Source organism: Canis lupus, chromosome X, assembly GCF_048164855.1.
Source record: "Canis lupus baileyi chromosome X, mCanLup2.hap1, whole genome shotgun sequence".
In the NCBI taxonomy this organism is placed as follows: Eukaryota; Metazoa; Chordata; class Mammalia; order Carnivora; family Canidae; genus Canis; species Canis lupus.
In genome coordinates this window covers 119826106-119843739 of record NC_132876.1, presented here as the reverse complement: position 1 = coordinate 119843739, position 17634 = coordinate 119826106, and the positions used below count along the sequence as shown (strand labels likewise).

General features: G+C 51.4%; 1 protein-coding gene and 1 long non-coding RNA gene across 2 annotated transcripts in view; one reads left to right on the top strand and one right to left on the bottom strand.

Annotated features, from left to right (window-relative positions):
- Positions 1-17634, top strand: part of LOC140627662 (uncharacterized) — a 527802-nt gene that overhangs the window by 488717 nt on the left and 21451 nt on the right. The gene's annotated exons all lie outside the window — the stretch shown is intronic.
- ANOS1 (anosmin 1) overlaps positions 68-17634 on the bottom strand; it is a 186989-nt gene continuing 169422 nt past the window's right edge. The window contains exons 10-14 of the mRNA XM_072816087.1: positions 11076-11170; positions 7463-7634; positions 7090-7304; positions 5083-5224; positions 68-4069 (exon numbers count right to left, since the gene is read on the bottom strand). Of these exons, the coding sequence (XP_072672188.1) occupies positions 4011-4069; positions 5083-5224; positions 7090-7304; positions 7463-7634; positions 11076-11170 (683 nt within the window). The 3' untranslated portion in view covers positions 68-4010. The remainder of the gene's footprint in view (positions 4070-5082; positions 5225-7089; positions 7305-7462; positions 7635-11075; positions 11171-17634) is intronic.

Here is a 17634-nt window from a genome sequence, read left to right as displayed (position 1 = left end):
AAAAAATGGAAAAATAAAATTGGTTTCTTTCTTTTTTTTAATAAATAAATGAGTCTAGTCCATTGGGCAGGTTTAAGGATACTTTATTACCGATCAGTATGTACAAACTCTAACATGAAAATAATGAGTCACAGAATATCAGGCTATTTACAATACTTTTTTGTTTTTACAAAATGTTTTTTTACAAGATTACTTCTCTCTAAATAACATGACAGACGCACACACAAATCACTTTTTTTATTACATACATAAATAAATATAGACTTGAAATGACCAGAAGAGACATGATCTCCGTAGGCCACTTGGATGAGAAGGTGGCTGCTCTGTTATCTGCACACTACGGAATAATTAAGGAAAGGAATAATAATACCTTTACAAACAGACCTCTGTTAATCACTCTGTAAATTGTGTAACTTGCTAAAATATTCAGTAGAGGTAAGAAACGGAGTCTGGCCATGCAGAACCATAGGGAAGAGTCACCATCTTTATGCATTTATTATCTTAAGTGAATTATAAGTACATGCAACAGATACTTAGCCTCTGTGTTCTGGTTACAATGGGAAGGTTTGTTTAATAAGATTTAGAGCTATTTGCAATCGTGGGAATGGGTAAACTTCATTAGTAAATCCACGGCACGAGGCGGAAGGAAGGGCACTACCACAAGTGACGTGGACTCACAGGAAGGAGAAAGTATTCGTACCTGCGTCATACGGACACACGGCAAAATTCAGTCTTCCCCTCAGGTCTTTCAGTGGACACAAGAGACACAACGCAGGGCTTCGATGTCTAAGTTTGCAGCTGTTCCTCAGTTCCCGGGAAGGGGTGCCTTAAGTCGGCACATTCTCACGTGTTTAGTACAGATCGCTGCCTGTCCGGGGCGGGATTCTCAAGCGGGGGGAAGGGAGATGGGACAATAACCTCGGGTGCGAGTAGGCAGTGTGTGGAGAATTGTGGGTTCTCACTACTTGGGGGAGTGCTCCTGGCATGTGGTGGGTGGGGCGGGGGCCAGGCCTCGGGCCCCTGAGGGGCACATACATCCTGGGATTCGGGGTGGGGGTTCCCTGCACACAGTGAGCCGCCCCCACCCCACCTGCCGGCCGCACCTGCCAGCCCCGCTGCCATGGACCAGGCCCACTCTGCACAATCACGTACAGGCCCTTTGAGGTTCCCAGCGTACAGACCCAGCTTTACACTTGAACTTTGCTGAATACGCTTTTCAGAGAGCTACCTGTCATCAATTTCATCGTCTCTGAAACGTCAGAGTAACACAAGGAGGGACTTGGGAGGGCACACGCTCGCTCACAAGAGTCGCCTGCAGAGCTCCAGCTGGAAGGGCGCAGAGCTGGTACCTTCAGCGGAGCACGTGCACAGGCACACCGCGTGCAACCTCAGTGACTAACCCCCGGGAATTACAGGACTTGGCATTTGTCGTGGGCTTAATTGCTAAGAGTGAATATTATCACGGAATATATTTTTTGTCCTATGAGAGATGCATTTAATTTTAGTAAGATATATTAGAGACCTAGCCACTAGAACTATGTTTTTTAAAAAAGCCCCTGTAGATTGTAAACCCTTTATGAGGACACTCACATTTTTAACATTTTTAAAAAATGTAATTATATCTTGGCCAATTTGCATATTATTGAGGATTACTGAAATTCATAAAAGAAACTCACGTTTCCTTAACCATAATTAATAGCATTTTTCTTCCAATAATGTGAATGAAATTAAAATTTTGTTATAGTAAAATTAGATACTCACAGGAGCTACTTTCAATTTTGTAAGTTCAAAACCTTCATCCAAACTAAAAATATATTTGCTCGTTGTCTATTCCTCAGACGAAAGACATATAATTAAACTTTATAAAATTAAACTTACATAATAATTTAATAATATTTCGTATCTATGTATACACTCCTGCATTTTGAACTATACAACAGTATAAGAATTTTCTGGCACAAATACTGGATTTGCTCACGGCAAAATAAGGTAAAACAGAATGCTATAGCCAACATTAGACATCCTAATTTGTGAGAATTTGAGAATTTGAAATTGAGATGCCGCTCGCAGCACTGGCATAAATCATAGTTTCTGCGAAGATACCGGTGCTGTTGGGTCAGGTGTCGGGCTGTCGAAACGAGGGGAGCTTCCCGTTCTCTGGGTGACAAACGCGTAACTCTGGGAGCTGGTGGGGGGCGTCGCAGCACGTTGTGCTGAGTCCGTCCCGACCGCGTCAGCAGCTGCAGCAAAGCATTCGGAAGCCACGTGCACGTCCACGCTGGCGTTTCCGACGAGTGTCACGAAGTGTACGAAGCTGTAGAACATTGCGCTCATCGGCATTTTACGTCTCTGCTACACAGGAGGCGGGTTTCACTGCCTGTTACCGCGCATCCACGCGTCCAGACCGCCTTTCCTAGAGACGCATCCACAGGATAATACAAATACCCCGTCTCCGTTGTATGGCGCGGTCGCCTCAGACACCGGTGGACTCGACGGACCCAGAGCTGTCCCTGCCAGGAGCAGTCGCCACATCCCCACGCTTCCAGGAGCCACCACAGGGCAAGGGCCCGGGGCCACCATCACGACCCAAGAGGACGGTCCCCAACACTTCCCAGATTGACTTAGGTGCACAACGAAAGGAGGGAGCAGCCGTTCCTTTGAGACGCTGAAATGTCGATAAATTGCTGTTTCCTCACAGAGTCAACACTGACGGGGAAACTACGTGGCCCTTCCCTTTAGGAGACCCGGGTGTCTGCACCACTGCTGAGCTGTGAAGAGAACGTCCACAGTGAGTCACCCTCGGCGTGTGCGATGTGTCTGTGTGGATCTCACACACACGTATGGACACAGACACACATGGATGCATATTTCAAACCACACCTCTGGGTATTCTCTCAAGAAAAGACTGGGTTAAGCTAACGGTGGTGGGTTTCCAGCAGCACCACGCACTGACGATGCGTTCCCACCCGTGTCCACGCCGCGAAGGGTCGTTGGGAGCCCAGCAGTCCGGCAGAATGGACTCGAGACGGTAAAGGCAGGGAAGTAGCGGTCCTCTATCACCCGGAGCCTCTTGTCTGCATCACCGAGAACATTCTCGCATACAAATAGCTTACTTGAGGAAAAGGCAAACCTTAGGAAAGATCTCAAAATATTCAATAGTTGGAATTCTCTCATGTTAAGCAGGAGGTTTTGTAAATTTTGAGATATGTGACGTGGTAAAACAAAGCATACCAGCAGGTCTTTTCTGCATGGAGGAAAAAAAGGAAAACATAAATAAGAATGCGCATCAGGAAGCTCTCATTTTATGGGACGAAGTATTCAAATGTATCCCCGGAAAAGCATTCTAATTTCTCCAAGGCAGACTGTGCGTGGCAGCCGATTCACTTTGGAAGGTTCTCGTAAAGCACAGCTCACGCACGCGACGCTCATGTGCCTGTGTTGGCGTGTGGCTCGGGGGGGCTGCAGGTGCGCACATTCGTACGTGGAAGTTAACTGCTACGGATCTGAGGTTAAAAAAAAATCACACATGCTATAACTCATCTTAGGAGAGATGTGAGTAAACGGGCCTTAAAAACTGCACCATCTTATTTGATTTTGCGAATCAAAGCAATCATTTAATTTAAAAATGTTTTATTGATGAACGTTATGCTTAGTATGTGTATTAGTTGTGTATCTGTCACACTGATTCGTTCTGAGAATTTGCGGCTCCAAATTCAGAGAGATCTCATCTCTGCACTCATTTCACCGAGACTCCTCCGCGGACATTCAGGTTTCCAGCTAGATGGGCCCCGTCTTCGTCTCCTCCATTCCAGGGAACGCGTGCGTCCACCTCCACGGGCCGTCTGGGACTGTTTCCACATGCGTCGAGATGGGCAGAGGGACGGAGGGTACAAGGTTACACGGGAGAGGGAGGGTGCGTGGGCACCTGCTGCCTCCGGAGCAGCGCGGCTGGACCTGGAGGCTCAAGCAGCTTGCTCGTTCGTACATTCTCAGACATCTTTTTGAACCGTTTAGTATCTTTCTGGGGAAGGCTTGTAGTGAGGAGGATGCCGGTGCTTAAGATGCGGTCCTGAGCGGGGACAGGACGTTACGTGTCAGTCATGTGGCGCCACAGAAAGCAGCGCCTGGCAGTGAGCGAGCGCATCAGACCCGCGAGCCTCCCTCCCGCAGCCCGTCTCTCCTGCTCTGAATCGGGCTCCCCCCGCCCCCCACGCCCAGGAACGGGACAGGCTCCTTCCCTGCATCACAGCGACCCAGGCCAGCCACGGCCTTCTAGCTCCTTCTAGCTCCGCGGAGGGGAAAACTTCACCGGGACTCCCATGAATCCCGGTGTCAGAGGGGGAGCACCAGGCAAGCATGCAGCCGACCCTGACGAAGATCGGGGTCGCCACACTTGCCCACGTGAGGCCTGTTTTGTTGCAATTCTAGGCATCGGAAGTTATCCGCACCCGCGGATGAGTTTGTGCAAGTGTCAGTGTAAAACCGAGCTCACTTCTCAGTTTTCTTATCGACACGTAAACCTTTAGTCACTGCTTTATGTGCGTAAGCTTGAAAAAGATGAAGCACATAATTTAAAAATCTGCCAGAGCCCCATTGTTTTGAAACAGTGGGTGATAATTTTTTTTTAAAGACTTTACTTGGCGTAGCAGTAAATCTAGTAGATTGATTTAGGTCATATTACGAAGAAAATCTGTGTAATGTATTACAGGAAAATATGTGCCATAAGAAAATAATCCTTAGCAAAATATTTCCTCTATCGTCATATTTGAAAATCTCAATTTTTAAGATAATTGAGACTCATACGAGTTTGCAGATTTTTTTCCTCGTGTGTATTTATGGTGTGAAAGATACGGAAAAAGCATGATAGGTGCAGAAAACCAGAGGAAGGGAGGGGAGGGAAACTGCAGGGAGGGAGCAGTGAAGCACCAACCACAGGGTCATGCTAACGGGGGCTGAGCAAAACCCAGCCTGGGGAGACGCGGGGCAGGAAGGCTTTCAGGCTGAGAGAACTCCGTTCTCTGGGATAACACAGCGATCTTAGCATTGCACGCAGATGATGGGCTCTGTGGGTCCCACACTCACTGTGTCCTGAGGGCAGCGTGAGGTCGGGCGTCCAGAAGGTTTTGATGGTGGCCGGCCCTTCGCCACCCGCGGTCAGCACCTGCACTTCCAGCCGGTACAGCGTGGACGGCCTCAGGTTGGGCACTGTTAGGACGTTATGGTCCTGGGGCGTCACACAGAAAAATGCTCGTCAGTGACCTTTCAGAAACAACAGGCACAGGGGCACACATCCTCTGAGTGACTCCCCGGTGGAGACCAGGTGTGAGCACGTGGAAAGCAGGTGTGAGCATGTGGAGAGTATAGATTGAGTGTGTGGACAGCAGGTGTGGCCACACGGAGCATAATAGGTGTGAGCTTGCAGAGGGTAGGAGGTGTGAGTGCATGGAGAACAGGCTTGAGTACAAGGAGAGTAGCAGGGGAGCACGTGGCAAGTAGGTGTAAGTGTGCATAGAGTCGCAGGTGTGAGTGCGTGGAGAGCAGGAAGTGTGAGCACATGGACAGCAGCAGGTGTGAGCACGCAGAGTAGTAGGTATGAGCATGCAGAGTAGCAGGTGAGAACACATGGAAAGCCCGTGTAAGCACGTGGAAAGCAGGTGCGAGTGCGTGGAGAGCAGCAGGAGCCTAGAGAACAGGTGTGAGCGCAGAGCTGCAGGGGTGAGCACAGAGCTGCAGGGGTGAGCGCCCCAAGAACAGGTGTGAGCACAGAGCTGCAGGGGTGAGCGCAGAGCTGCAGGGGTGAGCACAGAGCTGCAGGGGTGAGCGCCCCAAGAACAGGTGTGAGCACAGAGCTGCAGGGGTGAGCGCAGAGCTGCAGGGGTGAGCACAGAGCTGCAGGGGTGAGCGCAGAGCTGCAGGGGTGAGCACAGAGCTGCAGGGGTGAGCACCCGGAGAACAGGTGTGAGCGCAGAGCTGCAGGGGTGAGCGCCTGGAGAACAGGTGTGAGCAGGGAGAGCTGCGGGAGTGAGTGTGGGGCCGCACGTGTGGCCGTGTGCTGCGCCGGGCCGCCCAGGCCCCTTGGCAGAGCGAGGCGGTGCCGAGGGGCCAGTTCTCAGGCGCCGTCGGGATTTCAGTTTTTAGTCCTTAACGCAGGACTTTCCCATGGTTTAGAGTTTTCATCTGCACATCTTGTGATGGGAATTCTTGATAATCCGAATTTCAGTGAACGAGCCAACTGTTTTCCTTAAAACACAATATCTGTCAATGCCCATAGCTGAAAATGTTTATTTTTATGCCAACACATTCTTCTCAAAATTCAATAAAACCTAATACATTCATAGAATAAGTACTTTCTAATTCCAAGGAATTTGTCCTTCCGGACTTAAGGGTTTTTTTTCCCTTTCTGTCTTTCTTCCTCTGGAGCCAGAGTTGGATACCCTAAGGGCATTTTGAGGGAGGGTGAAGGCGCACACATGGGTGTTTTTTGAAGCCAAGGAATTAAGCGGCCTGGAAGACAGGCCAGCTCGCTATGGGCCGGCGCCCAAATCCATGGGGGGAAGGGGGGACACAACAGGCCCCTTGTGGCTGTCCTTGCCCCAGCTCCGGGCTTGGACCAGAGGGACGTGGGGTTCATGGGGCGACTGGGGAGACTCCGGGTGTAGCCTGCAACAGCAGCCCTGCCATGTGTCAGTGTCTGCGGTGGCGGGGGGAGGGGGGCTGGGGGGGCTTTGTGGGAGGGTCCATGGGGGGAGCTGGGGGGGTGCTCCGTGGGGGTAGTTCTGGGGGGCGCACTCTGTGGGGGGGGCTCCGGGAGGGAGCTCTGGGGGGAGCATTCCATGGGGGGGCTCCGTGGGGAGCACTCCGTGGAGGGAGCAGCTCTGGGGGGAAGAGCTCCGTGGGGAGCTCCGTGGAGGGGCGCTCCGGGGGGGAGCATTCCGTGGGGTGCTCCGTGGGGGGAGTTGGGGAACTACCCCGTGGAGGGGGACTCCATGGGGGGCTGGGGGGAGTCCCGGGGGGAGCACATTCCGTGGGGGGCTCCGTGGCCCGAGCCCCCGACGCAGCGGGGCCCGGAGCAGGGCGGCGGGCACGTACCGACGGCAGGATCTGCGAGCGGGAGATGATGCTGTTGGGCAGGCTGTTGTGCCTGCTCTCGGAGGTCACCTCGGCCCAGGTCACCTGGAAGCCGGTGGGCGGCCGCTGCGCGCCGCGGGCCACCCTCCAGGAGAAGTGCGCCGTGACGTTGGCCCCGTGCAGCACGAACGAGGCGGACAGGTTCTCGGGCTTGGCCAGCACCTTGGGCGGGGGACCTGGGGGGCGCAGGAGGCGCTGAGGCCGCTCCCTGGCCCCGGGGCCCCACCCCGACCGCCGGCCCGGGGCGCAGGGCACGGGCCCCCAGTGTGGCCGCGGGGCGAACCCGCGGGAGGGACACGGGGACCCCCGGCTGCACCTGCAAGTCCTTGGGTACCTGCGTCGCCGGCGCAGCTCCCGGGCTTGGGGCTCTTCCCCTTCAGGGCAGAGCAGGGCGGCGTCGTGAAGAAGCCCGTCTCGGCCTTCAGGCGGCCCGTGGGCCCGGTCGGCTGGACCGTCACCTTGTATTTGCAGGAAAATGCTAGATCTTGAAGAATTATATAGTTTTCCTAGAGCGAGAGAAAGAGCACGTGCTCGCAGCGAGTCTCCCCGGGGCTTGCACGTTGGCAGGGGACACGCTGTTCCCACCGGGACACTTTCCCGGGTGCGGCGTGTGCGGCGTGGCTTTCCGGAGAACCAGAGCCACGCTGCAGGTGGTGAGGAGCTACGGGCCTGAGCACCCCCCACCCCCCCGGCTGTGGGCACGGGCTCTGGACCAGGACGCTGAGCGTCCAGGCACGTGTCCCAGTGGCCAGCCACGCGGGGGGTGGCACAAAACTGCCCCTGTGTGAGTGGGACACGGGCCTAGCCCCCGGGTGAGTGGGACACGGGCTTAGCCCCGGGTGAGTCTGCCTTTTGAAAAAGGAGGACCATGCTCGGCACCGCACGCTCTCCTCGTCCCGGAGGGCCGCTGTTGGTCCCGGCGAGGCACCGCGGCCACGGGGAGGCCCGGAGCGCGGGCGGAAGGAGGAAGGGGGCTGGGGCACAACGCGCGACGTGGGAACTGCCGCCGGGGCCGTAGGACGGGGCAGCTAGGCTTCCTTTCCGTTCACCGGCCCTGCTTCCCCTGTGTGGGGTCCGTATCCGAGCCTGACCCACTCGTGTGAAAGGTGCAGACGGCGCCTCTGTCCCGGGCACCCTGGGTGCAGGACGGGGCCCTGCCGGACAGCAGCGTGGGTGCGTGAGGTGGGGAGCAGGCCGAGGACTACAGTAAAAGCCGAGGCCCGCACACTCCGCCGGTCACTGAAGTCGCAAGCGGGAGCCGTGGGGATGCGCACTGGGGAGCTCTGTGGTTAGTGGACTGGGAGCCGTGTGGACGTGCCATGCGGAGCTGCTCTGTGGTTTGTGCATTGGGGAGCTCTGTGGTTAATGGAGTGGGAGCCGTGTAGACACACACAGGGGAGCCCTGTGGACATGCACTGGGGAGCCCTGCGGTTGGGGGAGTGGGAGTCACGCAGATGTGCATGGGGGAGCCCTGCGATTAGTGGAGTGGGAGCCGTGTGGACGTGCACTGGGGAGCCCTGCGGTTGGCAGACTGGGAGTCCTCCAGATGTGCACGGGGAGCCACGCGGTGGAAGTGGGAGGCGCGAGAATGCACCAGGGGGAGCTGCTGGCCCTTTACCCAGGTGCCAGGCGGGGAGCAGAGCCAGGGCAGTGGGCCCACCCCCGTGCGAGCAGGGAGCCACAGGCCTGCTGCGTCCCCTTGGGTGACGGCGTGCTGCCCCACAGGAGTGAATGTGCACTTTGCGTGGGAAGAGACTGCAACCCCACGTGAGCCCCGAAGGGCACCGCCTGGCAGCTGCTCCAAGAATGCGTTCGCGTGGCCGGGAGCGCGGCCATCTGTAGCAAGAGGTAAAGTAGCTGGTGCTCATCGGGGCTTGAAAAGAAGTGGGTCCGGATACAGAAATAGTGCAAGGGAGTATAGGGGAAAGGCGAGAACGTGAGTGGGAAATACCAGAGAGGGAGACGGACCATGAGAGACTCCTAACTCTGGAAAACGAACAAGGGGGGGGGGGGGGAGGGCGGGGCGATGGGGTGACGGGCACTCGGGGGGCACCTGACGGGATGAGCACTGGGTGTTATATGTTGGCACATCAAACCCCAATAAAAAAAAACAAGAGAAAAAGAAAGTAAATGGGTCTGAAAGTCGTTTAAAAATGCAGATCAGCAAGGTCTAAGCCTTTGGCGGAGTGCTTTCTGATTCTTCTTTCCATGGGTCACATCGGGACGCCCGGGTGGCTCAGTGGTTTAGCATCTGCCTTCAGCCCAGGGCGTGGTCCTGAGGTCCTGGGATCGAGTCCCTCATGGGGCTCCCTGCTTGGGGCCTGCTTCTCCCTCAGCCTGTGTCTCCACCTCTCTCTGTGTGTCTCTCATGAATAAATGAATAAAAAATCTTAAAAAAAAAAGGTTTATGGGACGCATCATACATGTTCACCTTATTAGAGTTTCTAAAGATGATAGCCAAAGGTTGGCTGGGCCCCTGAAAATGAGCCAGATTTCATATGATTTCAAGGCATGCACAGGTAAAACTACTAGGAGCCTCACCCCTGCCCACAAAAAATTTAATAAACCCTGTTTCTGTTCCTTTTTTTCTGTGCTTTTCGAGTAGGTTTCCTTTTCAAAAATGTTTCTTTTTCTGTTTTTCTTTTTCTTTTCTTTCTTTTTTTAAAGATTTATTTATTTATGATAGACATAGAAAGAGAGAGAGAGAGAGGCAGAGACACAGGCTGAGGGAGAAGCAGGCTCCATGCTGGGAGCCTGACGTGGGACTCGATCCTGGCCCAGGATCGCACCCTGGGCCAAAGGCAGGCGTTAAACCGCTGAGCCACCCAGGGATCCCCTCTTTTTTCTTTTTTTAATGAAGTCTCCAAACTTTGGAAACAGCATGTGGAAAAATAACAGGAACAGCGTTGGTGAGCATGAGTTGAGACAAGTCAAATCCAGTAAAAAAGTGTATTTCTGCGGACCCACTGACTTGTTTTATCTTACTATCTCTGAGTTATGTGATCAGATAGGATTCTAAAAATACTGTACTTGTTGCTTTAGAAAATACTCAAAAGAAAAATGTACTTACAGATCATGTGTCAGCGTACTAGACAGCTGGGGCCATGCCTTCGCATATTTGAGACCGTCCTGCTGCATCACACACACGTCACGGGCGTCAACACTGTGCAGGATTCTCTGCCCTCGAAACCATTTTTTGTTGGCCCGTTGACACTACTCTCTAATTCACGCGTGAACCTCAAGTATTTGAAAGAATTCAGGGAGTAGTGCTGATGGAGTTAGCATCCCCAAGGGGTTACTGTTCTCTTCAAAGTAAGAATCAAAAACGTGTTGGGCAGCCCCAGTGGCTCAGCGGTTTAGCGCCACCTTCAGCCCAGAGCGTGATCCTGGGGACCCGGGATCGAGTCCCGCGTCGGGCTCCCGGCATGGAGCCTGCTTCTCCCTCTGCCTGTGTCTCTGCCTCTCTCTCTCTCTCTGTGTGTCTCTCATGCATAAATAAATAAAATGTTAAAAAAAACAAACAAACAAAAAAGGTGGTGCACCGTGTCTGGCAGAGGGAAGAGCTGCCATGCCCCGGCCACAAGGTGCTGAGCGAGCATCAGGGCCCCACAGAGGCTCCCAGGGCACCGTTCCCTTAGGCCGCGCTGCCGAGATTGAGAACATAATTCAGAGCTGTCGTCCAGCCCGGAGGAGCCCCCGAGCCCCCGCAAGGCAACCGTGCGCTGCCCTGGGCACCCCGGAACCGCTGGCCCTTGCATTGGGGGAGCTGCCCGGCCCACGGGGGCCCAAGCTCGGGAAGCGTGGCGAGAAGGGCCTGGGGGTGGAGGACGCCTCTGCTTCCGCGCCTCGCATTTAGTCGACGCCCGATTTCTGGGAACCAGGCATCCGAGTGTCAGACCCCTGCACGTCTGTCCGCGCCTTTCCCACCCGAGCCCGTCACCTCTCACCTGGGTGATGGCAGCAGCGGTCCCTGGCGCGGAGCTCCGGTTGTGGGCGCAGGCCTCCGGGAGCCAGTGCACGTGGTAGCGGCTGACGCTGGGATCTGCAAGGCCAGGGCACACAAGCTCGACGCTTGGCAGCCTCCCGCCCCCGCCCCTCCTCCCCCAGGGCCAGGGCAGGTGCCACGGGCGGCCCGGGTGCAGCAGGGGGCCTGCTGTGAGTGCATGGGCCTGGGCTGGGCGGCTCGCAGCCCCCCCATCCCCATGGGGGCCTGAGCAGGGAGCCCCTGCTAGACGCCCCACCGTGCACACCAGAGGCGGTGGGATCCTTTCCCAGGGAAGGAATCTACAGCCTACACGGGTGCCAAGTCGCTGCGTGAAGTCACGCGCTGGCCTCAAGCACCACTCTTCTGGGCACCGCCACACACAGCAGTGCTCTCGGGGGCCTGGACCCAACACGGCTGCGTTGGCCACACGTGAGGCCCGGAGGCAGCCTATACCTCATGCTGGAAGGTACTCTGGCCACAGAACAACACAGAAGGTAAGGGGGCAGGTGCATCGCCAAAGGGGACAGGTGTGGCTAGAGTGGCTGGCTCCTCCCCTGGGGATCTGACCCTCAGTGAAGATGAGGACGAAGCCTGGTGGCTGGCGTGAGCAGTGTCGGTGGCTGTGGCCAGTGTGGATTGCGGGGACAAGCCTGCAGGTTGGCGTGGGCAGTGTGGATGGCTGCGGCAGGCCATCTGGCCAGCACCACCCGACACAACCTTGCGCACGTGCTGGCCCTAGCCATTCGTGCCTGTGAAGCTCCTGAAATACTGTATAGGATAAATTCTGAGTGCACGGAAATCAACTTAAACGCAGAGCTGCCGGTGGCTCAGGGCCACCACACTGGGCGGAGTCTGGCCCCAGGGGGCAGACTCCTGCCCACTGTGGGGCGGGCGCTCCCCACTCGGGATGGAGTCGGGTTTGCCGCCATGGAGCGGTACATGGTCTCCGGTGGGCCCCTGAGGACCGGGGACTCCAGGAAGCCGGGGCCCATGTCCAGCACGGCTGTTTTCCTGAGAGGAGGCACGGACTGCGACACCTGCTCGCCCCCTTTCGGCCCCAGCCCCCCGAGCTCTGGAGGCTGCCTGGTCCGAGTCCGGGGCCCGTCATGTCTGCACAGACCAGCTCTGTGGATACTGCATCCATCCCCGCACTTCCAGGGAGGCCGGCGCAGTAGGAGCATCACCAGCTCACGTCATCACGTGGATAAGCAAGACCACCCTGCAGGGGGCGGTGTCCATAACCCAGAGCCACCTGAACGCAGGCTGGACAGGCTCTCCACAGCTACATGTAGACCAGAGGCCACGGCAGAGGGGGGAGAAGGTGGAGATGGGGTGGGGCCCCCACAGAGGGAGGAGGGGACCCTCACTGCAGCCCCCAAGGCACTGCGGACCCACACAGGGCACACAAAGCCCCACAACATCTGGCTTTGAACACCAGATGGGCACAACATCACAAGCTCTTACAGTCACTGGGGCTTAACACCTGGAACTTAAAAACCAGTGGGCGGGACTCTGCAGAGCTAGGGGGTAAGAGAAAACTGAGTTCCCAAGTCCCCACCCTTAGAGAGACAACACCACAAATAGCCCCGCGAGATTCTGCAGCACAGAAGCAGGCATCGAAAAAATGCCTGAGCTACACCGCAGGGAGACATGTTTATTAATCTTGGAATGTGTGCTGGAGAGGCAGGGATCTTTGGGAAATTTCTCCAAGTGGCAGGCACCGCCCCCTCCCCCTGCGGATTCACAGACACCTGCCCGACCAGTGCAGCACAAATACTCTCCACCTAGCTCGCTGACAGTGCTGCTGTGCTGCAGGCTCACGCCCTGAAGCCACATGTCCCTCCTGCAGGAGGCCTCACAAACCCTGGTAACCCCAAATGCCCATCACCCCAAAGTGATGCCTGTCGCTGGGAAGAGGGGAAAACAGGCAGTTTGACTGCAGCCCTAGCAGTGGGCTGGGAACCCACATGGACTGCAGACCCCGCCACCAACACAAGCCGCTCAGGGGACAACACAGACAGTGGCCCCTAGTTCTGTGCTCCTGCAGCTCTGGAGAATGCTGGTCGCACCCACCTCAAGGCCAACATGCCCCAGACCGGCCCATTAACACTGCAGCTCACAACAGGCAGAGAGAGCCCTTGCAGATGACTGGACGGAAGGCCAACGCAGCTCAGCCACAACAGTAGGGCGCACACGACACACACAAGGGACACCCCTGAACTGCTGGGTCCTGGGGAACAGGAGACAGTGCACAGCAGGGCACTATAGGACCCATTGTAAGGCCACTGCTTTTAAGAGGAGATGTAGAGAAGAGGGCAAAAGGGAAAAAAAAAGAACTACAAAAACAATTGTAAAACAAATAGCCAAATTGCAGTAAGTACATACCTGTCTATCAATAATCACTGTGAATGTAAATGGACTAAATGTCCCAATCAAAAGAAACAGGGTGACAGGCTGAATTTTAAAAAAAGCAAGACCCATCCATATGCTGTCTGCAAAAGACTTATTTCAGACCTAAAGACACCTGCACATTGAATGTGAGGAGATGGAAAGGCATTTATCATGCAAATGGAAGTGAAAAAAAAAAAAAGCTGAGTAGCAATACTTATATGACAAAACACACTTTAAACCAAAGACAGTAACAGACAAAGGGAGACACTATGTTACCATAAAGGAAACAATCCAACAAAGATATAAGCATTGTGGTTACTTAGGCACCCACAAGGGAGCACACAAATACATAAAGCACTTAATAACAAACCAGAAGGAACTAATTGATAATAATACAATAATAATAGGGGACTTTAACATCCCACTTACATCAATGGACAGACCACGCAAACAGAAAATCAACAAAGAAACAGAGGCTCTGAATGACACATTGGACCAGATGAATCTGAGAGATTTAGAACATTCCATCCTCAAGCAGAATACATTCTTTTCAAGTGCATGTGGGGCATTTTCCACAGTAGATCCCACGTTAGGCCACAAAACAAGTCTCAACAAATTCAAAAAGATTGAAGTCCTACTGTGCAGCTCTTCAACTATATCATTATGAAACTAAAATCAACCACAAGAAAAAAAAATCCAGAAAGAACACAAATATATGGAGGTTACATAACGTACTACTAAATAATAATCTGGTCACCTGTGAAATCAAAGAGGAAACCAAAAATACATGGAGACAAATGAAAATGAAAACACACGGCTCAAAATCTTTGGAATGCATTAAAAGCTGTTCTAAGAAGCTTACAGTAATACAGGCCTACTTCAAGAAGCAAGAAAAAGCTCTAACCTTATACCTAAAGAAGCTAGAACAAGAAGAACAAAGAAAACCCAAACCAGCAGAAGGAAGGAAGGAAATAAAAACGATTAGAGCAGAAATACATGAAACAGAAACTAAAAGAACAATAGAACAGAGCAATGAATCCGGGAGCTGGTTCTTTGAAAATATCAACCAAATTGATATACCTTTAGCCAGATTCATAAAAAAGAGAGAGGATTCAAATAAAATCATATGTGAAAGAGGAATAATAACAACCAACACCACTGATAGAAAGGATTATAAGAGAATATTATGAAAAATTATATGCCAACAAACTGGACAGCCTAGAAGAAGTGGATAAGTTCCTAGAAACATACCTCCTAAAACTAAATCCGGAAGAAATACAAAATTTGAACAGATTGATTATCAGAAAGGAAACTGAATCAGTAATAATAATCAAACTCCCAACAAACACAAGTCCAGGACCAGGTGGCTTCAGAGGCAAATTCTACCAAACATTTAAAGAAGAGTTAACACCTGTTCTTCTCAAACTATTCCAAAGAGTAGAAGGAAAGCTTCCAAATTCGTTGTATAATGCCAGCATTACCCTGTTACCAAAGCCAGATAAAGACACTACAAAAAAAGGGACGATAGGCCAAAATCCCTGATGAAGATGGATGCAAAAATCTTCAGCAAAATATCAGCAAATCCAATCCAGCAGTACATTCACAAAAGCATTCTCCATCATCAAGTAGGATTTATTCCTGGGATACACGGGTGGTTCAGTATTTGCAAGTCAATCAATGAGATATATCGCATCAACAAGAGGAAGGACAAAAGCCACATGATCATTTCAAGAGATGTAAAAAAAGCATTTGACAAAGTACAACATCTGTTCGTGATAAAAACCCTCAACAAAGTAGGTTTAGAGGGAATACACCTCAGCATAATAAAGGCCATCTATGAAAAACCCACAGCCAATGTTACACTCAATGGTGAAAAACGGAGCTTTTCTCCTATGCTCAGAACTAAGACAAGGATGTCCACTCTCCCCACTGTTATTCAGCATAATAGTGGAAGTCAAAGCCACGGCAATCAGACAAGAAAAAGAAATAAAACACATCCACGCTGGGAAGGAAGAAGTAAAGCTTTCACTATTTGCAGACGACATGATACTATATATAGATAAGCCTAAAATTCCCCCCCCCCAGAACTAATAAAACTGATTAATTCTATAAAATCAGAAGATACCAAACCAATATCCAGAGATCTGTTGCATCTCTATACACCAAGACTGCCATAGCAGAGAAATTAAGAAAACAACTCCATTTACAATTGCACTAAAAATAATAAAATACCTAGCAATAAGCTTAATCAAGAAAGTAAAAGACATGTACTCTGAAAACGATAAAACATTGATGAGAGAAACTGAAGGGGTGCCTGGATGGCAGAGCATGGGACTTCTGATATCAGGGTCAAGTCCCGAGTTGGGCATGGAGCTTACTCAAAAGAAAGAAAAAAACTACAGATGACACAACGAGATGGAAGGATATTCCCTGCTCGTGGGTTGGAGGAACAAATATTATTAAAATGCCCATTCTACCCAAAGCAACCTACGCATTCAATGCAATCCCTATCCAAATAGCAACAGCATTTTTCCTAGAGCTAGAACAAACAATCCTAACATTTATATGGAGCCGCAAAAGACTCTGAAGAGCCAAAGCAATCTTGAAGAAGAGGAACAAAATGGGAGGTATCAAAATCCCAGATGTCAAGATACCCTACAAAGCTGTAGTCATCAAGATGGTATGGTACGGCCGTTAAAACACACACGTAAATCAGTGGAACAGAATGGAGGGAAGCCAGAAATAAACCCGTGATTATATGGTCATTAATCTTTCCCAAAGGAGGCAAGAGTAATTAATGAAAACATCTCTTCAACAGATGGTTTTGGGAGAACTGAACAGGTACACACAGAAGAATAAACCAGGACCCCCTTCTTACATCTTACACCAATATAAACTCAAAATGGACTAAAGACCTCACTGTGAGACCTGTAACCATAAAAATCCTCCAAGGGAGCACAGACAGTAATGTCTCTGACATGAGCCCTAGCAACATTTTTCTAGATAAGTCTCCTGAGACGGGGGAAACAAAAGCAAAAATAAATTATTGGGACTTCATCAAAATAAAACCTTTTGTACAGTGCAGGAAATAATCAACAACCGAAAGACAGGCTATGGATATCCCGAATGAGACAGGATATTTATTTATTTATTTATCTATTTATCTATTTATTTATTTTTTTTGAAAAAATCTTTAAAAAAAGATTATTTATTTATTCACAAGAGACGAGAGAGAGAGAGAGAGAGGCAGAGACCCAGGCAGAGGGAGAAGCAGGCTCCATGCAGGGAGCCTGACGTGGGACTCGATCCTGGGTCTCCAGGATCATGCTCTGGGCTGAAGGCAGAGCTAAACCGCTGGGCCACCTGGGCTGCCCAGGACAGAATATTTACAAATGACATATCCAGTAAAGGGTTAGTATCCAAAATATATAAAGAACGGATACAACTGAACACCAAAAACCCAAAAAACCCAATTAAAAAATGTGCAGAAGATATGAACAGACATTTCTCCAAAGAAGACATACAGATGCCAACAGACACATGAAAAGATGCTCAACACCAGGGAAATGCAAATCAAAACTATGAAATACCACGTCTCCCGTCACCTCTAAATTAAAGAGAATGGCTGTCAGAATGGCTAAAGAACAGAGGAGACCAGTGTTGGCGAGGATGTGGACAAAAAGGAACCCTCATGCGGTGTTGGTGGGAACGCAAAGTGCTGTAGCCACTATGGAGAACAGTATGGAGGTTGTTCAAAAATTTAAAAATAAAACTACCTACCCCGTGATCCAGTAATTCCAGTACTAGGCGTTTACCCAAAGAACAGAAAAACACTAACTCGGAAAACTGTACGCACCCCTATGTTTACAGCAGCATTATTTAAAATAGCCCAGTTATGGAAGCAGCCCAAGTGTCCGTCAGCTGATGAATGGATAAAGAAGATGTGGAATGTGTGTATATACCGTGGAATATTACTCAGCTAGAAAAAAGAATGAAATCTTGCCATCTGCAACAGCACTGGTGGAAGAGTCGGTCAGAGAAGGACAAATACCATAGGATTTCACTCATATGTGGAATTTAAGGAACAAAAGTAACAAGTACAGGGAAAGAGACAGAGACAAACCATGAAA